The sequence below is a fragment of the Manacus candei genome, unplaced genomic scaffold (assembly GCF_025592945.1).
Source record: "Manacus candei isolate 608988 ecotype Guabito, Panama unplaced genomic scaffold, ASM2559294v1 h1tg000077l, whole genome shotgun sequence".
NCBI lineage: Eukaryota > Metazoa > Chordata > Aves > Passeriformes > Pipridae > Manacus > Manacus candei.
Genome location: NW_026138125.1, coordinates 8,816,384 through 8,843,291, shown reverse-complemented (window position 1 = coordinate 8,843,291; position 26,908 = coordinate 8,816,384). Strand labels below are relative to the sequence as shown.

The following is a 26,908-nucleotide window of genomic DNA, read 5'->3' as shown; positions in this document are numbered from 1 at the left end:
ACTCAGATATCAGGGAGTGAGGCAGAAATCAACTCATCCAGGGCACTGCCTCCAAATATTGGGACAAAAACACCATAACATTCCACGGCCTCCCTTGGCAAATCAACCCCAAACTGCTCAGACACAAACAACACCCTGCACACTACAACAATCTGGCACTGCTGGTTCAACCCGGCCAAGTCAGTTGGGAAACTACACAAGGTCAACTTCCTTCCAAGTTTCAGTTATGACACAAAAGTCAGGGAGATCACAGACTCCCCCACAGAGTTTTACTCTGAGGAGAGAAGGAAACCAAAGCCATCCCCAGGGCTGCAATAGCTCAGGCTCCCCAAAAGGCCCAGGGGCTTCAGGTTTCTGAGGGGCTTCACCGAGGGCCTTCCCAGGTCTGCTCTGTCTGGAGCCCTCCAAGTCCTCAGTGCCTGCCTGAGGAACCTCAACACAACTCACCTGCTTACACAGCAACTTGGTGCTGCTTGCCTGCTGCCTCACTTCCCTTCTTCCCTCTTTCTTCACCTCCCTTGCTTGGTCCCTTTCAATCCCTGGGCTCAGCTCTGTGCACTTTCCAGGCTCCATCCCACTGCAAAAAGGATTAGCCCTTGTTACATCTCAACACTCAGAGAGCATTCCCCCTTTTTTCTTAACACTGGGCCATCAGGCCAGGGTCTCATTATTTAAAGCACAGTTTGACTCCTCAGTGACAACAACAGCTACAGCCCTGAATCCTAACACAGGCTGAGACACAAACACGGATGGGAACTCTTAAGGATCCACTTTGTCCTGCTCACCAATCAAAAGGAGCTTTCTGAACTCAAGAATAACAGACCCCAGGTCCTTTTACTGCAACTTTACCTGCTATAAATGTGACCCACAAGACCTGCAAAGGCCCTTCCCACTTCACCTGCAGGGCTGGCAGTGCCACCACTGGACACGGCCCCAGTGGCTGGGCAGGAACGGAGGGGCTGGGGCGTCCAATCCATCGGCCCAGGCGGCACCAGGAGTTCCTGCAGTTCCTGAGGGGAGAGCCTCAAGCCAACAAAGGATTAGGAAGAATATTTTAAACTTCAATGTGTCTATCTCCTGGAATATGGGGACTTTGATAAGTCCTACTGGTGCAACAAGGACACACTCAAGGCTATCTATTAAAAGGATCTACCAGCACTCAAAAGCTATCACTGTCCTTCTGTCAGGGGGAACGCAGCAAACTCTCTTTGCCAGGAGCCTCCAGGAGGACTTCCAGCTTTTGGGGCTCCCTTTTAACCATTTTTCCCATAACTGGAGCTGGGACTATCACCTGCCCTACAGGGGGAACAGCCCACAAAGTTCACCATCAGGGATGCCATTAACTGAAAGTCCCTTCTCAGGGGGGTCACTGCACACCTTGGCCTTTGTTTGCCCTCCCCACCAAAGATGCTTCCAACAGTTCTGACACATCTGGCAGACCCAGAGCTCTCCTCAGGGAATGCTTCAGCTGCTTAAAGGCTGCCCTTGCACCATCTATTCAAAAAGTCGCCATAACAGTCTTACCACACATCCCGAGGGAGCAATGCAGAGTCCAGCCCGTCCCACCATTCCCAGCAAGGCAGTTCATGGGCTGTCTGGGGCTCAGGGAGGAGTCACGGGGCTTCTCTTCTTCCTGCCTGCTTGCCCCATTTTCTCCTGCAAAAGCAAAGCTTTCTTGGCTTTCCTTGCTCAAGGAGATGCAAAGGCCATCTTTTAAATCCAATACTGGAAACTCCTCCAGGTTGTCATTCAAGGTGCTTCTCTCAGGTCCTGCACTAATCAATCATCTTGTCCACTGGTTTTCTTGGCAGGTTCTTGCATTCACGTCCTACAAGCAAACCAGGAGGAGCCAATTTAGCTGTTCCTGCAACCAATCCAGTCTGGCATTCTGATTTTAAAGGATACTGGGTTGGCCTTACCCATAGAGATCCCACATCAGGGGTAATACCTACAGGTTCTGCCCTCTTCCACTCTCCTGCAGCTCCACTGGCCCACACCACAGGAACAACTGCAGCTGCCACTTCAGTCAGGGCCTTGCTGCTGACAGGAGTTATTCCCTGCACAACAAGAGCTGCTGCTTGGACACATTTAGTTTCAGCAATTACAGTGTCAAGAGCCCCAGTTTTCAATTCCATTTCTGCCTCAACTTTTCCAGCCCATCACTTCCTAGCAGAGGTTTGGGTGAGTTTGGCAAAAACACAAACTGAGGAATTCCCCAATGTTTTCCCAGTTTGACCCCTGTCACACCAATCACCTTAACACTGCCAGTCCATAATTCTCATTCTGCTGTGTTCAGGACTGAGGAAATTGTACTTGTGTCTGACCAGGACATGTGCAAACCAAATGCTGGGGACTGGAACACACACCTGGCACTCCTGCAGCTCTCACAGTCACATTCCAGAGAAAACAGCCAATTGCACCCTCACTGCTCATTTCTTAATCCCAATCCCACACTTGTTTGGCACTTGGAGCACCGCTTTTAGAACCCAATTACAGCCCATTAGAGAGCTCCCTGTCTAGCAGGGACAGGGACCCCTGGGATACTCTCAGCAATGCCTGAATCCATGGCAGGGACCTTGCTTTGAGCTCCCCAGGGCCGGGCACCCCGAGGATCTCCCCGAATAATCCTTTCGGTGCGCGCTGGAGTCCTCGGGGTGCCCCAACCCGGGGGGCACCAACAGCACTGTCCCTCCAGGGGGCCAATTTGGTCCCAAAATGCAGGGGGATCTTGCCTGTGTCCCAGACTGGTCCGGGGATCTGAGGCCCTTCCCGAGAAAATCTCGGTGCCGGCGTGAAGGGCCAGAGATCCCTTGGAGCCACGGGAGAGCAGGCACAGAGTCCCTCCTGGGGGGCAATTTGCCTGCCTGAAAACAGCTCTTCAAAGGAGCCTCTAAGACTCAGCTGGTGACTTTTAGAAGCCAGGCATTCCTATACACTGTGAGATATTTTAAGGCTTATCTGACTGAAAAGCATAAAGCTTTTATCATGGACACCTGACCTCCCACAGACAGCTCCTTTCCCCTTTCAGTACAAAATTATTTTCATGGAATCACTCAATAGGAAGTGCCCAGGAACCCCAGACTGTGCTTTCCAGAACAGAAAATAAACAGAAGAACGGAGTTTTGCACAAGTGTAACATACTCCAGAACAGACCTGACTTTAGTTTTACCCTTTGTGTTCAAATATTCCATAGAAAAGCTCCAGCAGGAGAGCTGGTACATTCCCAAGAGTATCCTGGAAGTCCCTTTCACGAGGGCTGGAGGAAAATCGCAGTTGTATGAGTCCCTTGTGCCTGCAGATGCCTGGGGATCCTCTCCATCCACCTCGTGCTCTCCCAACAGCAGAAAGGGTGCTGAGACAGGAGGAAGGAAACCTTTAGCATAAAGCTGGGGAGGAATATAAAGCTTCCTTTCCTGGGGAGCTTTGCGAAGTCTGCAACGAGAAAGGGAAAATTTGCATCTCCTTTGGTACACGTGTCAACAGAGACTGAGACTTTTTGCCTTTTTCAGACAACCGTGCCCCTTTTGGCTCCCTGGCAGCTCCAATGGCACCAGAACCCCCCTTCCTGCACACCCACGGCTGTCACACACAGGCACCCACACACTTTTGCACCAGCCCACACGTGGCCAACATCTCCTCACCCTAGACATCCCAAGGTCAGTAGTTTTGCTAGAGAGCACAGCAACCCCCCTGTCCTCGCAAACTGCCTCCCTGCAAAAAAGGAATCGTTTTCCTGGACATTTCTCCCACAGTCAAGGTCTTTTCAAACTGCTGTCGTGCCACCAAACCTGCTCAGGGTCCCTCCCAGCTTCTGCCTGTCCTTGCATTTAAAGGCATAGGCACATTCTATCTTCCAACAGCAAACCCAGCTCCTCACGGGCAGTAGAAGCCCTGCTCTTACCTGGACAGACTGCCGGGCTCGGCACAGCTGTGGCTCATGGAGCAGCTTCCCAAGGCCGTTCTCTCTCCCAGCAGGAAGCACAACTCGCCTCCACACCAGGGGAAACCACGAGCGAGGCTGCAAATGGACACAGAAGGAGCAAAAAGCATTAACGCAGCACCAAAAAACCAAGTTAAAGCAGTCTTTGCCTCATAACCCTGCACGGGGAAAGGGTTTGGGATCCCAAAGCAAACCCTCAGACACCCAGAGAGCACAGGACCCACAGCCATGCCACGGCTCCCCCCGGGGGCACCCGGCAGGTAAGGGGCTTACCCGGGCCCCGCCGCCCAGCACAACGCGCCCCTAAACGCCCCCGGCTGCCCCGGTGCACAAACCCAGCGGCCAAGGCGCTCTCCCCTCCGCAGCCCGGGCAGCAGCGGGGCCGCACCCTCAGCCCCCACGCACAACCGCCCCCACCTGCCCCGCCGGCCCTTTATACCGCGGGCCGGCAGCGCTGCCCAATCAGCACTCGAGCGCCTCCGCCCAATCCCAGCCCGCCTGGCCCTGCGGCCCCGCCCCGCCCGCTCAGCCCGGCCCCGGCCCTCGGCGCGGCCCCGCTCCCCGTTCCCTCCGCGCGGCTCCCGCCGCAGCCCCGGCGGGCTGAAAGCCCAGAGCCAACGGGAACTCCAGCCAGCTGCAGGCAGATGTTACTCTGTCCCAGTTTGCCAGGGGTGGGCACGAAGGGGCCCTTCCCCGTTCGGAAGTGGAAGTTGTCCCCTGTGCACAGCCCGCTCTCATCCTCGGCCTCGTGGGAGCCAATTCCCTTGTCCCAGCCCACTTCCTGCAGAGAAGAAAGGGAAAGATTGCACAGAAGGGAGACATTCTTCCCTGGGAGGGTGGGGAGGTGGCCTGGCACAGAGAAGTTGTGGCTGCCCCATCCCTGCAAGTGGCCAAGGCCAGGCTGGAGGTCTATTAGAAGGTGTCCCTGCCTGTGGCAGGGGGTGGAAGGAGATGATCCCTGAGATCCTTTCCAACCCAAACCACTCCAGGATCCCAGGATGATTCCATGCTCTCTCTCTGCATTTCTTTGGCATCATTTCCTCTCAAAAACAACATCTGCGATTTAGTTGATTGCTAAAGCCATCATTTTAAAATCATCTCAGGAATCCAAAGGGACTGGAAAACACTTCATTAAAACTGACTTATTAGGAAATGGTTTGAACCAAGAGAATTAAAATCAGGACAAGAGCCTTAAAAAAATTAAATTTAGGAGAAGAGCCTTCAAAAAATTAAAATCAGGACAAGAGCCTTCAAAAAATTAAAATCAGGACAAGAGCCTTAAAAAAATTAAAATGAGGACAAGAGCCCAAGAGAATTAAAATCAGGAGAAATTCACGTTATTCCCCCCACACACACCCCGGGACAGACGGGAGGCCGCGAGTCCCGCCCTGCCGCCGGAACCGGCCCTTAACTCGAGCAGGGAGCGCTGCACCGGCACGAGAGCCACTGCGCATGCGTCGCCGGTCCCTCTCCTGCCTGCCCTTACTTACCACGTGATCGCCGGCGTCTTGCCAACGACTGCGCATGCGCCCCCCCCCCCCACCCCGCCGCCCGACCGCCCGGCTTCGCTTTCTTACTGCGGCTCCCCCTCCACTTTTCCGGCTCCCTGGGGTTCCCTCACCCACATTTCGGGGTCCCCTTCTCACATTTTAGGGGTGATGACCCCGCAATTTACGGTTCGGGGGGGGGGGAGGAGAGGAAACGGGGTGCCCAAGAAGGGGTTTCTTTTTTTTTTTTCTCTCTTTTATTTCATTTTCATTTTATTTCCTTTTTAGTTTTTTTGCCTTTTTTTTTAAATTTTCTTTTTTATATTTCCTTCTTTACTTCGTTTATTTTTTATTCTCTTTATTTTTCATTTTCTCTCCCAGTGCTCCCCAGTAACACCCAGTGCTCCCCAACAACCCTCAGTAACACCCAGTGCTCCCCAGTACACCCCAGTAACACCCAGTGCTCCTCAACAACCCCCAGTAACACCCAGTGCTCCCCAAAAATTGACCCAAAACCGACCCAAATCACCCCAAAAGCTGACCCAAAACTGACCCCAAAACCTGACCCCAATCATCCCAAAAGCTGACCCAAAACTGACCCCAATCATCCCAAAAGCTGACCCAAAACTGACCCCAATCATCCCAAAAGCTGACCCAAATCACCCCAAACAATGACCCCAAACTGACCCCAAAAACTGACCCAAATCATCCCCAAAACTGACCCAAAACTCTGCATTTCTTTGGCATCATTTCCTCTCAAAAACAACATCTGCGATTTAGTTGATTGCTAAAGCCATCATTTTAAAATCATCTCAGGAATCCAAAGGGACTGGAAAACACACAGAAATCATTCCTGCACCCACCAAAGCATTAGGAATTGGAACCCGATTCCCTCATCTCTCTCCTTGTTCTTCTTGGCTGGAAAACCTGATGATCCCCACTGGCTGTTTTTAGGCTGCTTTTCTTCCACAGCTCCTTTCCTCCCGGCTGAAACCTCCTGGCATCTTCAGGCCTTATCTGGAGGGAAGCCCCTCTGAAGTATTTCCTCTCGTGGCAATTCTGTGGGATGAAGAAGTAAACAAAGCACATCAAGAGCTCCTTCTACCCCCTTCCCTCGCAAACACCCTCCCAGCTTGTCCTTGGCAGCTCCATCCCCCCGGCAGCCGCACCCGACGCTTCGGCTCCGCTGGGAAAGGGACAGCAAGTGCAGAAGCAAGTTCAGGTCTGGGCAGGGGCTCCCTGGGGAACGGCACTTCAGTGCTTTAGTCCGTGGCCTTTCCTGCTGCCCTCCCTCCTGGAGGCAGAGGATGACCCGTCCCTTGTTTCTCCCACGCTGGCAGACCCAGGTCCTGCTCCTTTGGCCCCACTTTTCTTGGCAGACCCGGCATCATTTCCCAGGGTCCCCAGGAAACTTCTGCACTTGACCCACTGCTAAGTGCAGAGCACAGGGCGAGGGAAGGACAAATTTCTCGGCACCCACCCCCTGGAATTTCCCTCCTCCGCAGCACGCTCCCGTTCCCGCTGTCTCTGGAGGTGCCCGCACGAGTCCTCCTTCTCCCAGCACCTCAGAGAACGTCCTTTTCACCCAGGTCCTGCTTACCGTCGTCCAACAAAACACGCTGACAACATTTTTCACGATGCCAGTGGAGAGCTATCAGAGCACACTGCACAGGGAAGCTGAGCCTGCCCCATCCCTGCAAGTGTTCCAGGCCAGGCTGGACGGGACTCGCAGCAACCGGGGACAGTGGAAGGTGTCCCTGCCCACGGAAGACAGGCTGGCCTTTGAAGGTCCCCTTCAAACCAAATCGCTCTGGGATTCCCCTCCAAAATCACTCCCAAAGAGACACAGCAACCAAAGCAGAGGGACTGCACTCCCAGCTTTTCTTACCTGCAGGCACACACAGCACAGCACGTTGGACATAAAAGCCACAGGGTTAGTCCTGCCAGAGGCGTCCGGCACACCCACGGCGACCGAAGGGAAAGAGGCAGCCTGGGAACACGGAGTAAAAGACACCTTAATTAGGACTACACTGAGCCATAGCCAGGTCATTCCCACAGACAGCTTCACCGTCCAGTCCCACAAAAAGCACTGACCTCCCAGGGCCTCAGTTAGGATGGCTCCTGACGCTGACACCTCCGTTTGCCCCGGGGGGTCAAGAATAACATGCCTGGGAAGAAGTCACCCCCAACAACAAAAAGGGAAAATTAGTGAAGCACGGGGTCCTCTTCTGACTAGATTGCCACCAGCATTCCAGAGCAGATGACACGACTGTTCTGTTACAGACGAGAAAAGCCTGTTCTCCCAAACAAACAGCGAGGAGATTTATGGGCACGCCTGAAAATTTCCTGTGAGGAACTTTTTGTAACTAAGGAGCAGGTGCTGTCTTGAGTTGAAGGCATCAATTTGACAGACACTTAGGACAGCAAACTCTTCAGCAGAGCAATTAACTGCAGCCTATTTGAACAGCAGGGGAGAGAAAACGACAGTCGAAGGGAAGACAAGAAAAGCAGAACTGGAATCAGCAGACTTTTCTTCCATCTCTCCCGAGGAAGTCTAGTTTGTCTGTTCTAATAATTCTATGCCCTTTTCTACATGAAACTTAGAGCAAGGCTGAAAAAACAACTAGAAAACACGGAGAGAAGCTTTTTAGAATTTCACGTGATTTTCCCAAACCGATGCCAGAAAAGCAGAACTCGGTAGAATGTACTCACCTCGAGGCCTTTGTTCTTTTCTTCCATAAGCTTCGTCACCTGATTGAAAAAGCAGAGTAGACTCGGTATTTAGGCTCCCAACAGGAAAACTTCCCCTTCATTTCCTAAAAGAAACTACATTAATCTGCACAGCTGCAGGCGCGTCTCCAGCTGTTAAAGCCTTTCAGCTTTTCGGAGGGTGAGAATGCCCTGCTAAGGAAGGCTGAAAACTGCTCGGAGCCTGCACAGGTCCAAGAGCCCCTTGATTTTGTCTGTGTTCCAGTCCCGGGCTAAAGAAAGGGCAGAAGAAGCGCAGTTGTTCCTTGCCTCTTCCCTAAGAGGTTCGGCCAGGTGCTGGGCCAGCCCGGGCACTCCGGGGGAAGGCCGGCAGTGCCCAAGCAGCGCCGCTTTGCCAGGGGCGTCGCTTGCAAGAGCGCCGCCGAGCGCCGGGCCCTGCCTCACAGTCGCCGCCTGGCGGACACGGCCGGGAGCGGCACTGCAGCCGCGCGCCTCCCCCCCCCCCCCCCCCTCCTTGGCGAGACCCGCGGCGCCTTTGGACGCGCCCAGCTTACCCCGGGGTCGATCTCCGTCGAATCTGCCGCCGTGGGTCGCTTCCGGGGGGGGAAGGCGGCGGCGCAGCCCCGATAGCATCTCCAGGGCACGGCGGGAGCGAGCGGGGCAGAAGCGGGGGCAGAAGCGGGGGCAGGGGCGGGAGCGGAGCGGGGCGAGAGGGCGGCGCGACGTGCGCGCCATGCGGTCCTCGCGCGCCGCGGCCCCGAGACGGGGGCTGCCGGCGCCGGTGCCTGCCGCCGCCCACGAACCTGCCGCCCGCGCCCGGCGCCGCCGAGCGCCCGGCCCTGTCCCCGCAGCGGGAAGCAGCGCGGCGAGACGGCGCTGCGGGCGCGGGGTGGGGGTCCGGGTCGCGGCGGAAGCCTCTCGCCGCCATCTTTAGTGTGGTCGTTCCGGTCCTGGCGGCGCCATCTTTACTGTGGGCTTGGCGAACTTCCGGGCCGGGGCCGCCATCTTTAGTGTGGTCGTTCCGGTCCTGGCGGCGCCATCTTTACTGTGGGCTTGGCGAACTTCCGGGCCGGGGCCGCCATCTTTAGTGTGGTCGTTCCGGTCCTGGTGGCGCCATCTTTACTATGGGCTTGGCGGACTTCCGGGCCGGGGCCTTGGAAGACTTCCGGTCGCTCACTACTTCCGGTGACCGAGTTTACCCAAATTAGCGTCCGTCCTCGCTAATTTCTGCTCTTTCACCCCAAGAAATCTTCACGTTATTCCCCCCCCGCACACCCCGGGACAGACGGGAGACCGCGAGTCCCGCCCTGCCGCCGGAACCGGCCCTTAACTCGAGCAGGGAGCGCTGCACCGGCACGAGAGCCACTGCGCATGCGTCGCCGGTCCCTCTTCTGCCTGCCCTTACTTACCACGTGATCGCCGGCGTTTTGCCAACGACTGCGCATGCGCTGTTCAAAATTTTTTCAATGCAGTTCCTGTTTTCCGTCAGCAGGTGGCAGTATTTCATCTCAAATATATGTGCAATTCCTTTTCTCTATCACCAGGGGGCACTGTTGCTATGCGATTTTTTACTTATGGCATTTTTTTTTTGTTTTATAAGCGTATTTGTTCGTGTAGTTCTTTTGGGAAATCGGATAATTGGCTTGTAATTGCTGGTGGTTTGAAAATTTACTTGTGTAATTAGGCTCTTCTCCTGGTTTTAATTCTCTAGGCTCTTCTCCTAAGAGAATTAAAATCAGGAGAAGAGCCTAAAAAAAAAATGAAAATCAGGGGAAGAGCCTAAAAAAAATGAAAATCAGGAGAAGAGTCTAAAAATATAAAAATCAGGAGGAGAGCCCAAGAGAATTAAAATCAGGAGAAGAACCTAAGAGAATTAAAATCAAGAGAAGAGCCTAAAAAAATTACAATCAGGAGAAGAGCCTGAAAAAATTAAAATCAGGACACGGGACTAATACAATAAAAATCATGAGAGGAGCCTAAAAAAATTAAAATCAGGAGAGGAGCCTGAAAAAATTAAAATCAGGAGAGGGGACTAAAAAAATTAAAATCAGGAGAGGGGACTAAAAAAATTAAAATCAGGAGAGGGGACTAAAAAAATTAAAATCAGGAGAGGAGCCTGAAGGAATTACAATCAGGAGAGACCCAGAACTCACCCAAGTCTCCCCAAAAAACTACCAGAAACTGATTCAAATCTCCCCAAAAATGACCCAGAACTCACCCAAATCTCCCCAAAAAGTGACACAAAAACTGATCCAATTCACTCCAAAAATTGATCCAGAACTGACACAAAACTGGCCCAAATCACCTCAAAAACTAACTCCAAATTGGCCCAAAACCTGACCTAAAAATGCAAGAACCCCCCCCAAAACTGACCCAAAATGATACAAAATCAGCCCCAGATATGACCAGAAACTGACCCCAAAATCCCAAAACACTGATACCAAGACTCACCCAAATCTCCCCAAAAAAATGACCCAAAAGTCAGCCCAATCATCCCAAAAAATGACCAGAAACTGACCCAAAATTACCACAAAAATAAACCCAAAACTCACCCAAATCATCCCGAAAAATGACCAGAAACTGACCCAAATCTCCCCCAAAAATGACCAGAAACTCACTAAAAATAACCCCCAAAAATGATCAGAAACTGACACAAATCTCCCCAACAAATGACCCAAACTTTATTTCTTTTCTTAGCAACAAATCCCTTCCTTTGCTCCCCTCTGGCCCTGCCCACACGGCCCCAGTTCAGCTCTCAGTGAGTTCTTGCTTCTGGGCAGCGACTCCTCTGCCTCTTGCTGGGGCGGCAGCAGCTCCTGTGCCGGCAGGGAGAGGGACCCCGAGCCAGGAGAGGGACCCCGAGCCAGGAGAGGGACCCCAGAGCCCCTACAGAGACCCCAGAGCCATTATAGGGACCCCAGAGCCACGATAGAAACCCCAGAGTCCCTACAGAGACCCCAGAGCCATTATAGGGACCCCAGAGCCCTCCAGAGCCCCTATAGAGACCCCAGAGCCCCTATAGAGACCCCAGAGCCATTATAGGGACCCCAGAGCCCTCCAGAGCCCCTTGCTGGGTCACAGCCCCTCTTCTTCCTTCCAAACCCACCTTTCTGGCTGCAGCTGCTTTTCTTCTCTGGCTCCCCCTTCCTTCCCCAGGGAGCTTTGCCTTGTTCTTTGGCCAGGCTCCAGCTGCAGCTCAAGGGCAAAGCTGCAACTACAATTCCCCCTTCGGGTTTTTCACCTGAAAAACAAAGGCTTGGGCCAAACTCTGACCAGTCACTCGCTGAACACGAGACATCAAACAGGGCACACAGAATAAAATGCATCGAACTCTAAATCATGTTACAATGACTGTCCACCCCAATCCAGCACTGACATTAAAAACCTTCAAGCAATCAAAAAGACCTCCAAACATCCCTTAGATAGAGAAAAGCACACCAGGAACGAATGCAAAAAGAAAAATTCCAAACAATGCTCAATTAAATAACCATGGACTGATATAAAACATGTTTAGGGAACTTAAACCACTTCTTCCCATTATTCTCCATCAGAAATTACCCTTATTTAAGTTCTCCTTTTAACACTTCATTAAAACTGACTTATTAGGAAATGGTTTGAACCAAACTTCATAACTTGATGACTCCAGGGTTTGTGCTCCTTGACTTTGGCCTGAAGGGGTTTGGAACACAGGCTTTGTTCTGGAGAGCTTTTCCCCAATCTACAAACCCTTCTGCAAATGGGACTCCCTTCCCTCAGGGTTCGGTGGCCTCTGGTTTTCCTGAAGGCTGGGGGGGATCTGGGAGCCAAATCCCAAGGGATCCAGCCCAGCTCTGCACACACACACACACATTTCCAGCTGGTCACAGTCTCACGGGGGCCACCACCACTCAGCACATTTGCACACAAACACCCCTCTGAGTTCCTGGCACTGGGTCTGATGGACTAAGAAATGATCAGTCTGGTGGTTTGCCCTCAGAGGAGTAAGATCCAATGATGCATTTCTATTTTCATGACAATATAACCTGGAAAACACAAACATATTTCTGCTTCATGTGCAATTTAAAATTCAAAGACACAGAAACATTCCTAGAGTTCAAGTCCCCAGGTTTGGTTCCAAATGTCACTCGGTCCCCCTGGGACAAGAACAGTGGCACACACGGACTCAACAGCCCTGCACAAGCCCAGGAGTGGGGGGGAAATATCCTTGAGAGCACTGCTGCATTTCAAAAAGAAGTCAGTCACATCAACTCTGTAACAAATAAAAAAGAGAAGCCAAAATAAATAACTGTAGACAGGGTATTAAGTACCTTGAGAATACCAATAAGAAAAAACTAAGAATAAAGGCATCTATTTGAAGTACAAAGAGTTTGGGAGACACCATTTGTTTGCCACAAAGCCTTTATTTTGTTGGCTCTTCTATAGTTAGAACCCAAACCTTACCCTCCCACAAAAAGCAGAAAACCTCTTCAGAGAGTTAGGAGATGGAGTCAGTTTGGATTAACGGGAAGAATATCTCTGGAGACAAAATAAAGCAGAGAAAATAACCCCATCCTCAACAACAGAGCTGCCTCCCCACTGCCTGCCCCTGGACACTTGCTCTGGGGGTGACAGAGCCTGAAGTCTCCTGCCTAGTCCTGGGCAATACTTCCTGGGGACCACAGCACCACTGAGTTCCTAAAAATATCACAGGTTGGGCAGGTGCTTGAATTTTGTCTGGATTAACGCCCCCCTTCCTTTCCAGGTGCTGCCCTACTCATTGTAATGGTGCTTGTACTCCCTGAGCCATTCCCTCCCCCATCCAACCATCCCTTGTGCCCTCTCTGACAAGGACAGTGGGTCCAGGTGTTCTGCCACGCTCCCAGGGCACAGGGGGGGACTGTGGAGCCACCCTCGAGGGGGGAAACGTGCCCTGCCTGCCCTGCCCAGGGAAAGGGAACTGCCCCAGTGCTCCCCAGCACAAGGCACCCTTGGAAATATCCACTGCAATGGGACACTCAGGGACAGCAACAAGCACTGCACGAGGCTGCTCTGGCACAGGACCAATTTTAGCCTCAGCTTTTCTCTGGACCACTTCACTTTGTTTGCCACCTCATCCTGCAGTCAGAACTTGCTGTCCTTGCAACCTTTCAGGGTGACCAAAAATGAGAGAGGCCTCTGCTCCAGCACCCACAAGGGCCTGATCCATCTGACAGGATCCATTTTTCCAGGGAATTCAAAGCTCCACCTGAGGACCAGGGTCTTTTCTCACCCATCCCTGTGCTGCAGCTTGGCCTCCATCTCCCTGTGCTTTCAGTTCCCTCCATGGTTGAACACTGGCAGCCCTGGCCCTGGGCGGAGCTCGGCATCCTGATCCCATCCCTCCTGGCCCCCGGAACCGCTGACTCAGCAATGGGGGGCCCTCCATTGCCAAGGGCACGGGCCCGTCGGGGTTCACGGGGGGAGTAGGAGGGCGAAGGCTCCAGCCCTGCTGCTACAACCTTCCACCACTACAGCCAACAGAGGAGCCTCTCCAGCCCTGCCTCCCAAGGCATCCTCAACAAACCCAGCCCAGCTCCACAGGACAAACTGCTCCCTGTCTGCCCAGGCCAGTCTAATCCCAGAGGTTCCCAGGTCATGCAGGACAACTGCCCAGGAGATCAGAGACTCCAGTCCATCTCTTCCTAGCACAGGTTTGGGTGAGTTTGGCAAATAGAGAGACTCAGGAATTCCCCAGTGTTTTCCCAGTTTGACCCCTGTCACACCAATCACCTTAACACTGCCAGTCCATAATTCTCATTCTGCTGTGTTCAGGACTGAGGAAATTGTACTTGTGTCTGACCAGGACATGTGCAAACCAAATGCTGGGGACTGGAACACACACCTGGCACTCCTGCAGCTCTCACAGTCACATTCCAGAGAAAACAGCCAATTGCACCCTCACTGCTCATTTCTTAATCCCAATCCCACACTTCTTTGGCACTTGGAGCACCACTTTTAGAACCCAATTACAGCCCATTAGAGAGCTCCCTGTCTAGCAGGGACAGGGACCCCTGGGATACTCTCAGCAATGCCTGAATCCATGGCAGGGACCTTGCTTTGAGCTCCCCAGGGCCGGGCACCCCGAGGATCTCCCCGAATAATCCTTTCGGTGCGCGCTGGAGTCCTCGGGGTGCCCCAACCCGGGGGGCACCAACAGCACTGTCCCTCCAGGGGGCCAATTTGGTCCCAAAATGCAGGGGGATCTTGCCTGTGTCCCAGACTGGTCCGGGGATCTGAGGCCCTTCCCGAGAAAATCTCGGTGCCGGCGTGAAGGGCCAGAGATCCCTTGGAGCCACGGGAGAGCAGGCACAGAGTCCCTCCTGGGGGGCAATTTGCCTGCCTGAAAACAGCTCTTCAAAGGAGCCTCTAAGACTCAGCTGGTGACTTTTAGAAGCCAGGCATTCCTATACACTGTGAGATATTTTAAGGCTTATCTGACTGAAAAGCATAAAGCTTTTATCATGGACACCTGACCTCCCACAGACAGCTCCTTTCCCCTTTCAGTACAAAATTATTTTCATGGAATCACTCAATAGGAAGTGCCCAGGAACCCCAGACTGTGCTTTCCAGAACAGAAAATAAACAGAAGAACGGAGTTTTGCACAAGTGTAACATACTCCAGAACAGACCTGACTTTAGTTTTACCCTTTGTGTTCAAATATTCCATAGAAAAGCTCCAGCAGGAGAGCTGGTACATTCCCAAGAGTATCCTGGAAGTCCCTTTCACGAGGGCTGGAGGAAAATCGCAGTTGTATGAGTCCCTTGTGCCTGCAGATGCCTGGGGATCCTCTCCATCCACCTCGTGCTCTCCCAACAGCAGAAAGGGTGCTGAGACAGGAGGAAGGAAACCTTTAGCATAAAGCTGGGGAGGAATATAAAGCTTCCTTTCCTGGGGAGCTTTGCGAAGTCTGCAACGAGAAAGGGAAAATTTGCATCTCCTTTGGTACACGTGTCAACAGAGACTGAGACTTTTTGCCTTTTTCAGACAACCGTGCCCCTTTTGGCTCCCCGGCAGCTCCAATGGCACCAGAACCCCCCTTCCTGCACACCCACGGCTGTCACACACAGGCACCCACACACTTTTGCACCAGCCCACACGTGGCCAACATCTCCTCACCCTAGACATCCCAAGGTCAGTAGTTTTGCTAGAGAGCACAGCAACCCCCCTGTCCTCGCAAACTGCCTCCCTGCAAAAAAGGAATCGTTTTCCTGGACATTTCTCCCACAGTCAAGGTCTTTTCAAACTGCTGTCGTGCCACCAAACCTGCTCAGGGTCCCTCCCAGCTTCTGCCTGTCCTTGCATTTAAAGGCATAGGCACATTCTATCTTCCAACAGCAAACCCAGCTCCTCACGGGCAGTAGAAGCCCTGCTCTTACCTGGACAGACTGCCGGGCTCGGCACAGCTGTGGCTCATGGAGCAGCTTCCCAAGGCCGTTCTCTCTCCCAGCAGGAAGCACAACTCGCCTCCACACCAGGGGAAACCACGAGCGAGGCTGCAAATGGACACAGAACGAGCAAAAAGCATTAACGCAGCACCAAAAAACCAAGTTAAAGCAGTCTTTGCCTCATAACCCTGCACGGGGAAAGGGTTTGGGATCCCAAAGCAAACCCTCAGACACCCAGAGAGCACAGGACCCACAGCCATGCCACGGCTCCCCCCGGGGGCACCCGGCAGGTAAGGGGCTTACCCGGGCCCCGCCGCCCAGCACAAGGCGCCCCTAAACGCCCCCGGCTGCCCCGGTGCACAAACCCAGCGGCCAAGGCGCTCTCCCCTCCGCAGCCCGGGCAGCAGCGGGGCCACACCCTCAGCCTCCACACACAACCGCCCCCACCTGCCCCGCCGGCCCTTTATACCGCGGGCCGGCAGCGCTGCCCAATCAGCACTCGAGCGCCTCCGCCCAATCCCAGCCCGCCTGGCCCTGCGGCCCCGCCCCGCCCGCTCAGCCCGGCCCCGGCCCTCGGCGCGGCCCCGCCCCCCGATCCCTCCGCGCGGCTCCCGCCGCAGCCCCGGCGGGCTGAAAGCCCAGAGCCAACGGGAACTCCAGCCAGCTGCAGGCAGATGTTACTCTGTCCCAGTTTGCCAGGGGTGGGCACGAAGGGGCCCTTCCCCGTTCGGAAGTGGAAGTTGTCCCCTGTGCACAGCCCGCTCTCATCCTCGGCCTCGTGGGAGCCAATTCCCTTGTCCCAGCCCACTTCCTGCAGAGAAGAAAGGGAAAGATTGCACAGAAGGGAGACATTCTTCCCTGGGAGGGTGGGGAGGTGGCCTGGCACAGAGAAGTTGTGGCTGCCCCATCCCTGCAAGTGGCCAAGGCCAGGCTGGAGGTCTATTAGAAGGTGTCCCTGCCTGTGGCAGGGGGTGGAAGGAGATGATCCCTGAGATCCTTTCCAACCCAAACCACTCCAGGATCCCAGGATGATTCCATGCTCTCTCTCTGCATTTCTTTGGCATCATTTCCTCTCAAAAACAACATCTGCGATTTAGTTGATTGCTAAAGCCATCATTTTAAAATCATCTCAGGAATCCAAAGGGACTGGAAAACACACAGAAATCATTCCTGCACCCACCAAAGCATTAGGAATTGGAACCCGATTCCCTCATCTCTCTCCTTGTTCTTCTTGGCTGGAAAACCTGACGATCCCCACTGGCTGTTTTTAGGCTGCTTTTCTTCCACAGCTCCTTTCCTCCCGGCTGAAACCTCCTGGCATCTTCAGGCCTTATCTGGAGGGAAGCCCCTCTGAAGTATTTCCTCTCGTGGCAATTCTGTGGGATGAAGAAGTAAACAAAGCACATCAAGAGCTCCTTCTACCCCCTTCCCTCGCAAACACCCTCCCAGCTTGTCCTTGGCAGCTCCATCCCCCCGGCAGCCGCACCCGACGCTTCGGCTCCGCTGGGAAAGGGACAGCAAGTGCAGAAGCAAGTTCAGGTCTGGGCAGGGGCTCCCTGGGGAACGGCACTTCAGTGCTTTAGTCCGTGGCCTTTCCTGCTGCCCTCCCTCCTGGAGGCAGAGGATGACCCGTCCCTTGTTTCTCCCACGCTGGCAGACCCAGGTCCTGCTCCTTTGGCCCCACTTTTCTTGGCAGACCCGGCATCATTTCCCAGGGTCCCCAGGAAACTTCTGCACTTGACCCACTGCTAAGTGCAGAGCACAGGGCGAGGGAAGGACAAATTTCTCGGCACCCACCCCCTGGAATTTCCCTCCTCCGCAGCACGCTCCCGTTCCCGCTGTCTCTGGAGGTGCCCGCACGAGTCCTCCTTCTCCCAGCACCTCAGAGAACGTCCTTTTCACCCAGGTCCTGCTTACCGTCGTCCAACAAAACACGCTGACAACATTTTTCACGATGCCAGTGGAGAGCTATCAGAGCACACTGCACAGGGAAGCTGAGCCTGCCCCATCCCTGCAAGTGTTCCAGGCCAGGCTGGACGGGACTCGCAGCAACCGGGGACAGTGGAAGGTGTCCCTGCCCACGGAAGACAGGCTGGCCTTTGAAGGTCCCCTTCAAACCAAATCGCTCTGGGATTCCCCTCCAAAATCACTCCCAAAGAGACACAGCAACCAAAGCAGAGGGACTGCACTCCCAGCTTTTCTTACCTGCAGGCACACACAGCACAGCACGTTGGACATAAAAGCCACAGGGTTAGTCCTGCCAGAGGCGTCCGGCACACCCACGGCGACCGAAGGGAAAGAGGCAGCCTGGGAACACGGAGTAAAAGACACCTTAATTAGGACTACACTGAGCCATAGCCAGGTCATTCCCACAGACAGCTTCACCGTCCAGTCCCACAAAAAGCACTGACCTCCCAGGGCCTCAGTTAGGATGGCTCCTGACGCTGACACCTCCGTTTGCCCCGGGGGGTCAAGAATAACATGCCTGGGAAGAAGTCACCCCCAACAACAAAAAGGGAAAATTAGTGAAGCACGGGGTCCTCTTCTGACTAGATTGCCACCAGCATTCCAGAGCAGATGACACGACTGTTCTGTTACAGACGAGAAAAGCCTGTTCTCCCAAACAAACAGCGAGGAGATTTATGGGCACGCCTGAAAATTTCCTGTGAGGAACTTTTTGTAACTAAGGAGCAGGTGCTGTCTTGAGTTGAAGGCATCAATTTGACAGACACTTAGGACAGCAAACTCTTCAGCAGAGCAATTAACTGCAGCCTATTTGAACAGCAGGGGAGAGAAAACGACAGTCGAAGGGAAGACAAGAAAAGCAGAACTGGAATCAGCAGACTTTTCTTCCATCTCTCCCGAGGAAGTCTAGTTTGTCTGTTCTAATAATTCTATGCCCTTTTCTACATGAAACTTAGAGCAAGGCTGAAAAAACAACTAGAAAACACGGAGAGAAGCTTTTTAGAATTTCACGTGATTTTCCCAAACCGATGCCAGAAAAGCAGAACTCGGTAGAATGTACTCACCTCGAGGCCTTTGTTCTTTTCTTCCATAAGCTTCGTCACCTGATTGAAAAAGCAGAGTAGACTCGGTATTTAGGCTCCCAACAGGAAAACTTCCCCTTCATTTCCTAAAAGAAACTACATTAATCTGCACAGCTGCAGGCGCGTCTCCAGCTGTTAAAGCCTTTCAGCTTTTCGGAGGGTGAGAATGCCCTGCTAAGGAAGGCTGAAAACTGCTCGGAGCCTGCACAGGTCCAAGAGCCCCTTGATTTTGTCTGTGTTCCAGTCCCGGGCTAAAGAAAGGGCAGAAGAAGCGCAGTTGTTCCTTGCCTCTTCCCTAAGAGGTTCGGCCAGGTGCTGGGCCAGCCCGGGCACTCCGGGGGAAGGCCGGCAGTGCCCAAGCAGCGCCGCTTTGCCAGGGGCGTCGCTTGCAAGAGCGCCGCCGAGCGCCGGGCCCTGCCTCACAGTCGCCGCCTGGCGGACACGGCCGGGAGCGGCACTGCAGCCGCGCGCCTCCCCCCCCCCCTCCCCTCCTTGGCGAGACCCGCGGCGCCTTTGGACGCGCCCAGCTTACCCCGGGGTCGATCTCCGTCGAATCTGCCGCCGTGGGTCGCTTCCGGGGGGGGAAGGCGGCGGCGCAGCCCCGATAGCATCTCCAGGGCACGGCGGGAGCGAGCGGGGCAGAAGCGGGGGCAGAAGCGGGGGCAGGGGCGGGAGCGGAGCGGGGCGAGAGGGCGGCGCGACGTGCGCGCCATGCGGTCCTCGCGCGCCGCGGCCCCGAGACGGGGGCTGCCGGCGCCGGTGCCTGCCGCCGCCCACGAACCTGCCGCCCGCGCCCGGCGCCGCCGAGCGCCCGGCCCTGTCCCCGCAGCGGGAAGCAGCGCGGCGAGACGGCGCTGCGGGCGCGGGGTGGGGGTCCGGGTCGCGGCGGAAGCCTCTCGCCGCCATCTTTAGTGTGGTCGTTCCGGTCCTGGCGGCGCCATCTTTACTGTGGGCTTGGCGAACTTCCGGGCCGGGGCCGCCATCTTTAGTGTGGTCGTTCCGGTCCTGGCGGCGCCATCTTTACTGTGGGCTTGGCGAACTTCCGGGCAGGGGCCGCCATCTTTAGTGTAGTCGTTCCGGTCCTGGTGGCGCCATCTTTACTATGGGCTTGGCGGACTTCCGGGCCGGGGCCTTGGAGGACTTCCTGTCGCTCACTACTTCCGGTGACCGAGTTTACCCAAATTAGCGTCCCTCCTCGCTAATTTCTGCGCTTTCACCCCAAGAAATCTTCACGTTATTCCCCCCCCTCACACCCCGGGACAGACGGGAGACCGCGAGTCCCGCCCTGCCGCCGAAACCGGCCCTTAACTCGAGCAGGGAGCGCTGCACCGGCACGGGAGCCACTGCGCATGCGTCGCCGGTCCCTCTCCTGCCTGCCCTTACTTACCACGTGATCGCCGGCGTTTTGCCAACGACTGCGCATGCGCTGTTCAAAATTTTTTCAATGCAGTTCCTGTTTTCCGTCAGCAGGTGGCAGTATTTCATCTCAAATTTATGTGCAATTCCTTTTCTCTGTCACCAGGGGGCACTGTTGCTATGCGATTTTTTACTTATGGCATTTTTTTTTTTGTTTTATAACCGTATTTGTTCGTGTAGTTCTTTTGGGAAATCGGATAATTGGCTTGTAATTGCTGGTGGTTTGAAAATTTACTTGTGTAATTAGGCTCTTCTCCTGGTTTTAATTCTCTAGGCTCTTCTCCTAAGAGAATTAAAATCAGGAGAAGAGCCTAAAAAAAAAATGAAAATCAGGGGAAGAGCCTAAAAAAAATGAAAATCAGGAGAAGAGCCTAAAAAAAATGAAAATCAGGAGAAGAGTCTAAAAATATAAAAATCAGGAGGAGAGCCCAAGAGAATTAAAATCAGGAGAAGAACCTAAGAGAATTAAAATCAAGAGAAGAGCCTAAAAAAATTACAATCAGGAGAAGAGCCTAAAAAAATTAAAAACAGGAGAGGAGCCTGAAAAAATTAAAATCAGGACACGGGACTAATACAATAAAAATCAGGAGAGGAGCCTAAAAAAATTAAAATCAGAAGAGGAGCCTGAAAAAATTAAAATCAGGACAGGGGACTAATACAATAACAATCAGGAGAGGGGACTAAAAAAATTAAAATCAGGATAGGGGGCTAAAAAAATTAAAATCAGGAGAGGAGTCTAAAAAATTAAAATGAGGAGAAGAGCCTAAAAAAATTAAAATCAGGAGAGGAGCCTGAAGGAATTACAATCAGGAGAGACCCAGAACTCACCCAAGTCTCCCCAAAAAACTACCAGAAACTGATTCAAATCTCACCAAAAATGACCCAGAACTCACCCAAATCTCCCCAAAAAGTGACACAAAAACTGATCCAATTCACTCCAAAAATTGATCCAGAACTGACACAAAACTGGCCCAAATCACCTCAAAAACTAACTCCAAATTGGCCCAAAACCTGACCTAAAAATGCAAAAAACCCCCCCCAAAACTGACCCAAAATGATACAAAATCAGCCCCAAATATGACCAGAAACTGACCCCAAAATCCCAAAACACTGATACCAAGACTCACCCAAATCTCCCCAAAAAAATGACCCAAAAGTTAGCCCAATCACCCCAAAAAATGACCAGAAACTCACCCAAAATTACCACAAAAATAAACCCAAAACTCACCCAAATCATCCCGAAAAATGACCAGAAACTGACCCAAATCTCCCCCAAAAATGACCAGAAACTCACTAAAAATAACCCCCAAAAATGATCAGAAACTGACACAAATCTCCCCAACAAATGACCCAAACTTTATTTCTTTTCTTAGCAACAAATCCCTTCCTTTGCTCCCCTCTGGCCCTGCCCACACGGCCCCAGTTCAGCTCTCAGTGAGTTCTTGCTTCTGGGCAGCGACTCCTCTGCCTCTTGCTGGGGCGGCAGCAGCTCCTGTGCCGGCAGGGAGAGGGACCCCGAGCCAGGAGAGGGACCCCAGAACCAGGAGAGGGACCTCAGAACCAGGAGAGGGACCCCAGAGCCATTACAGGGACCCCAGAGCCATTATAGGGACCCCAGAGCCACGATAGAAACCCCAGAGTCCCTACAGAGACCCCAGAGCCATTATAGGGACCCCAGAGCCCTCCAGAGCCCCTATAGAGACCCCAGAGCCCCTATAGAGACCCCAGAGCCATTACAGGGACCCCAGAGCCATTACAGGGACCCCAGAGCCATTACAGGGACCCCAGAGCCCTCCAGAGCCCCTTGCTGGGTCACAACCCCTCTTCTCCCGTCCAAACCCACCTTTCTGGCTGCAGCTGCTTTTCTTCTCTGGCTCCCCCTTCCTTCCCCAGGGAGCTTTGCCTTGTTCTTTGGCCAGGCTCCAGCTGCAGCTCAAGGGCAAAGCTGCAACTACAATTCCCCCTTCGGGTTTTTCACCTGAAAAACAAAGGCTTGGGCCAAACTCTGACCAGTCACTCGCTGAACACGAGACATCAAACAGGGCACACAGAATAAAATGCATCGAACTCTAAATCATGTTACAATGACTGTCCACCCCAATCCAGCACTGACATTAAAAACCTTCAACCAACCAAAATGACCTCCAAACATCCCTTAGATAGAGAAAAGCACACCAGGAACAATGCAAAAAGAAAAATTCCAAACAATGCTCAATTAAATAACCATGGACTGATATAAAACATGTTTAGGGAACTTAAACCACTTCTTCCCATTATTCTCCATCAGAAATTACCCTTATTTAAGTTCTCCTTTTAACACTTCATTAAAACTGACTTATTAGGAAATGCTTTGAACCAAGAGAATTAAAATCAGGACAAGAGCCTTAAAAAAATTAAATTTAGGAGAAGAGCCTTAAAAAAATTAAAATCAGGACAAGAGCCTTCAAAAAATTAAAATCAGGACTAGAGCCTTCAAAAAATTAAAATCAGGACAAGAGCCTTCAAAAAATTAAAATCAGGACAAGAGCCTTAAAAAAATTAAAATGAGGACAAGAGCCCAAGAGAATTAAAATCAGGAGAAATTCACGTTATTCCCCCCACACACACCCCGGGACAGACGGGAGGCCGCGAGTCCCGCCCTGCCGCCGGAACCGGCCCTTAACTCGAGCAGGGAGCGCTGCACCGGCACGAGAGCCACTGCGCATGCGTCGCCGGTCCCTCTCCTGCCTGCCCTTACTTACCACGTGATCGCCGGCGTCTTGCCAACGACTGCGCATGCGCCCCCCCCCCCCACCCCGCCGCCCGACCGCCCGGCTTCGCTTTCTTACTGCGGCTCCCCCTCCACTTTTCCGGCTCCCTGGGGTTCCCTCACCCACATTTCGGGGTCCCCTTCTCACATTTTAGGGGTGATGACCCCGCAATTTACGGTTCGGGGGGGGGGGAGGAGAGGAAACGGGGTGCCCAAGAAGGGGTTTCTTTTTTTTTTTTCTCTCTTTTATTTCATTTTCATTTTATTTCCTTTTTAGTTTTTTTGCCTTTTTTTTTAAATTTTCTTTTTTATATTTCCTTCTTTACTTCGTTTATTTTTTATTCTCTTTATTTTTCATTTTCTCTCCCAGTGCTCCCCAGTAACACCCAGTGCTCCCCAACAACCCTCAGTAACACCCAGTGCTCCCCAGTACACCCCAGTAACACCCAGTGCTCCTCAACAACCCCCAGTAACACCCAGTGCTCCCCAAAAATTGACCCAAAACCGACCCAAATCACCCCAAAAGCTGACCCAAAACTGACCCCAAAACCTGACCCCAATCATCCCAAAAGCTGACCCAAAACTGACCCCAATCATCCCAAAAGCTGACCCAAATCACCCCAAACAATGACCCCAAACTGACCCCAAAAACTGACCCAAATCATCCCCAAAACTGACCCAAAACTCTGCATTTCTTTGGCATCATTTCCTCTCAAAAACAACATCTGCGATTTAGTTGATTGCTAAAGCCATCATTTTAAAATCATCTCAGGAATCCAAAGGGACTGGAAAACACACAGAAATCATTCCTGCACCCACCAAAGCATTAGGAATTGGAACCCGATTCCCTCATCTCTCTCCTTGTTCTTCTTGGCTGGAAAACCTGATGATCCCCACTGGCTGTTTTTAGGCTGCTTTTCTTCCACAGCTCCTTTCCTCCCGGCTGAAACCTCCTGGCATCTTCAGGGCTTATCTGGAGGGAAGCCCCTCTGAAGTATTTCCTCTCGTGGCAATTCTGTGGGATGAAGAAGTAAAAAAAGCACATCAAGAGCTCCTTCCACCCCCTTCCCTCGCAAACACCCTCCCAGCTTGTCCTTGGCAGCTCCATCCCCCCGGCAGCCGCACCCGATGCTTCGGCTCCGCTGGGAAAGGGACAGCAAGTGCAGAAGCAAGTTCAGGTCTGGGCAGGGGCTCCCTGGGGAACGGCACTTCAGTGCTTTAGTCCGTGGCCTTTCCTGCTGCCCTCCCTCCTGGAGGCAGAGGATGACCCGTCCCTTGTTTCTCCCACGCTGGCAGACCCAGGTCCTGCTCCTTTGGCCCCACTTTTCTTGGCAGACCCGGCATCATTTCCCAGGGTCCCCAGGAAACTTCTGCACTTGACCCACTGCTAAGTGCAGAGCACAGGGCGAGGGAAGGACAAATTTCTCGGCACCCACCCCCTGGAATTTCCCTCCTCCGCAGCACGCTCCCGTTCCCGCTGTCTCTGGAGGTGCCCACACGAGTCCTCCTTCTCCCAGCCCTGCCAAACTGACACACACACAGGAGAAATAACAAGTCTTGCTTGCACAATTCCCCACCCTAACCCTTGCCTGTCCTGCCCAGAGCTGAGGGAAATCTGACGGAATATTAATAAACCACCTTTGTTAAGAGCAGTCATCAGCCCGGTCCTTCAGGCTTTGCAGGAGTTTGTAGGGAACAGCCCCAAATTCCAGTCCTACCTCTAAATTTGTAACAGCTTTCCTCGGAGAGATTCTGGACAGTAACACATACAACAGAAAGAAAAGACTGCACAAGGAGTAACAGAAGGTTTGCCATGAAGAATAGAGGTTCCTGTTCTCCCTCATCAGGCTGGGACTGGAGGACCCAGTCTTTGCCATCAAGAGACCAGAGTGTTGTCATTAAGACTTAAACCTCTCCCCCACGGGTGTTTCTCAGAGAACTGGGCCAGCACTGAGCTACTCCCATGTGCCTGCAGTGCTTTGGGGAGGGACAAGACAACCTTCCACTTGTGCTTGGAAGAGAATGAAAAGTCATTCCCCTTCTCTCTCTCTGACCCAGCACCAAAGCAGTCCTGTAGGACAACACTGGACTAGGCCTGATTCAACTGGGAAAGAAAAAAATCCTAAACAAACAAACAAAACCACCCTGAATTTCAGGTAAAAATACGCTGCTTCCTGAACAGGAGCACACAAAATGCATTGAAGCCAAACAGAAAATGACAAACCAGAAGAAAAAAAGAGCCAAAAGAAATGCTCTGCCTGCCTTGATACGCTCTCTGTTTGACCATTCCAAAGGGAATTCTCCACAGATCAGAAGCAATTACCAATCATTTTTCCTCTGTAACAAATGAACAACTTGGGTTTCTGCTGAGGGGCTGGACATGTCCAGTGAGGGTTCAGGGTCTGGTGGGTTGTTTATGGCAGATTCTGACCGGCCCAGGCCAAACCCAACCACCCCCATTGCTGCTCCATCCCACATGGAGAATATTGATACTGTATAGAAATACTCCCCTTCCCTGCTACTCCATCCTTCCTTACACATGCGTGGAGCAGGTTTTCTCCACCCTTTGTTCCCAGCAACAGCTCTCCAGCCCGAATCCCAGCTCCCACAGACACAAACTAAACACACCTAAGGTGATGGTTCCATCAGCACCTGGAATTCCAAGCTCCCTGTTCGCTGGAATGCTCATCCCAACACTCACAGCAATCTCACCTCAGCCCACAGGCTCTCTGTCCGCAGAGGCAAGCACAGCCTGCTCTGGCACCATGTTTCCTCTCATTCCTGATCTCCTGCAAACCCCCAGGGAAATCCAATCCCTCAGACCCTGCATCCCTGGACACGAGGGGAACTGGAGTTTGACCCGGATCCCAGCACCCTGGACAAGTGTGTTCCCACGAGCACGTGCCTGTGGCTCCATCCAGCCCATCCATCCCTCCTTTTCCCCCAGGGAGTCCCAAACCCTCCCCCAGCTCCCCTGCGTCTGTCCCCCGGCCCAGCCCAGCTCCAGGCTCTCCCCCAGCGCTGTGTCAGCCCCAGCCCTGGCAGAGCTGCAAACAGCCCCCAGCTCGGCCCCCCGGGCTCCTGAACCCCCAAGCCAAGGCTCGGGCTCACCAACGGGGACCCACCTGCCCCTCTCAGCACAGCCCAACCCCACAGCTCGGGGACCCCACGCTCACCCAGCCCTTCACCCCTTCCTCTCCACCCTTCCCAGCACGGCAAGGACCAACCTGCAGTGGAAACAGAGCCAGTGCCCAGGGAGCAAATGCCAACAGGCAGGAGGAGAGAAACGTGTCCCTCTGACTTACCTCACCCCACGGGCTGCACCAGGTGCCCCCAGCGCCGGTCGGTGGGGCTGGAGCCTGTTGCCTTTGGCTGCTCACACCCCAACACATTCGGCATTGCTGGACCCAAGTCAACGATTTTCCCTGTCCTGAAAGAGAGGAGAACAAGAAAATTAAGCGCACCGGGGAAGTCAAAGGCCCTTGGCTTTCACCCTTCTCTTCTGATTACTCACCACAGGCGTTTCTTCCCTAAAACCTGCTCTTACCCCGCACCCCCCGCCCCGGCCGGTCGCCGCCACTGCCCTGCCCGGCGGCCCCGAGCGCTTCAGGCCCGGCCCGGCCAACGCCTCGCTCTGCGCAGGCGCCGCTTCCCGGCCCACGCCTCGCTCTGCGCAGGCGCCGCTTCCCGGCCCGCCCCGACCGCCGGGCGCTGCCTCGCGGTCGCCGCCTGGCGGACACGGCCGGGAACGGCACTGCAGCCGCGCCCCCCCCTTGCGAGACCCGCGGCGCCTTTCGCGAGGACGGGCCTTTCTTCCCTAAAACCTGCCCTTCCCTAGGAAAAGCTGAGCAATTCACAGAGTTGCTGTTTTTAGCCCGGCTTCCCAAAGGACTTCTCTCTCCCGGCGGCGGCGGCGGCGGCAGCAGCAGCAACGCTCCCCGGGAAGCCCTGACGGAGGCTGGGAACTGACACACAACAAGCCAAGAGCATTAACTCGGCCCCAAAACACTCCACAACAGACCAATTTACAGTCACCTTTGCCTCCTCCCCCCCGTGCAGGCCCAGGCTTTGGGATTCCAAGGCAAACCCCGAGAGGCCCAGAGAGCAGCAGCCCCTCAGCCCCAGCACGGCCTCCCCCGGGCTCCCCCGGCCGGGA

At 53.5% G+C, this 26,908-nt stretch overlaps 1 protein-coding gene and 4 long non-coding RNA genes across 8 annotated transcripts; all 5 read right to left on the bottom strand.

Moving 5' to 3' along the window:
- Positions 1–635: 635 nt before the first annotated feature.
- Positions 636–15,955, bottom strand: LOC127481288 (uncharacterized). Its single transcript, XM_051810430.1, has 5 exons — positions 15,906–15,955; positions 3,902–4,018; positions 3,170–3,432; positions 1,525–1,656; positions 636–1,023 (listed from the first exon to the last, which is right to left on the bottom strand). Exons 2-5 carry the CDS (start codon positions 3,937–3,939, stop codon positions 809–811), a joined length of 648 nt encoding a protein of 215 aa, XP_051666390.1. The 5' UTR covers positions 3,940–4,018; positions 15,906–15,955; the 3' UTR covers positions 636–808.
- Positions 4,347–9,347, bottom strand: LOC127481292 (uncharacterized). 3 transcript variants are annotated; one of them, XR_007908187.1, is made up of 4 exons: positions 7,522–8,068; positions 7,316–7,417; positions 6,291–6,486; positions 4,347–4,721 (listed from the first exon to the last, which is right to left on the bottom strand). It is a non-coding gene; the product is annotated as an uncharacterized LOC127481292 (long non-coding RNA). The 3 variants fall into 3 exon arrangements; XR_007908186.1 differs by lacking the exon at positions 4,347–4,721 and adding an exon at positions 8,140–8,151 and having other exon boundaries at positions 4,732–6,486; positions 7,522–7,595; XR_007908185.1 differs by lacking the exons at positions 4,347–4,721; positions 7,522–8,068 and adding an exon at positions 8,140–9,347 and having other exon boundaries at positions 4,732–6,486.
- On the bottom strand, positions 10,798–15,223 carry LOC127481289 (uncharacterized). Its single transcript, XR_007908181.1, has 2 exons — positions 11,243–15,223; positions 10,798–11,022 (listed from the first exon to the last, which is right to left on the bottom strand). It is a non-coding gene; the product is annotated as an uncharacterized LOC127481289 (long non-coding RNA).
- Positions 15,956–16,199: 244 nt separating the features above from the next.
- On the bottom strand, positions 16,200–18,581 carry LOC127481291 (uncharacterized). Of its 2 annotated transcripts, none has more exons than XR_007908184.1 (4): positions 17,952–18,498; positions 17,746–17,847; positions 16,721–16,916; positions 16,200–16,351 (listed from the first exon to the last, which is right to left on the bottom strand). It is a non-coding gene; the product is annotated as an uncharacterized LOC127481291 (long non-coding RNA). The 2 variants fall into 2 exon arrangements; XR_007908183.1 differs by lacking the exon at positions 16,200–16,351 and adding an exon at positions 18,570–18,581 and having other exon boundaries at positions 16,362–16,916; positions 17,952–18,025.
- A 4,987-nt stretch (positions 18,582–23,568) lies between these two features.
- Positions 23,569–25,968, bottom strand: LOC127481290 (uncharacterized). Its single transcript, XR_007908182.1, has 2 exons — positions 24,189–25,968; positions 23,569–23,767 (listed from the first exon to the last, which is right to left on the bottom strand). It is a non-coding gene; the product is annotated as an uncharacterized LOC127481290 (long non-coding RNA).
- Positions 25,969–26,908: the final 940 nt, after the last annotated feature.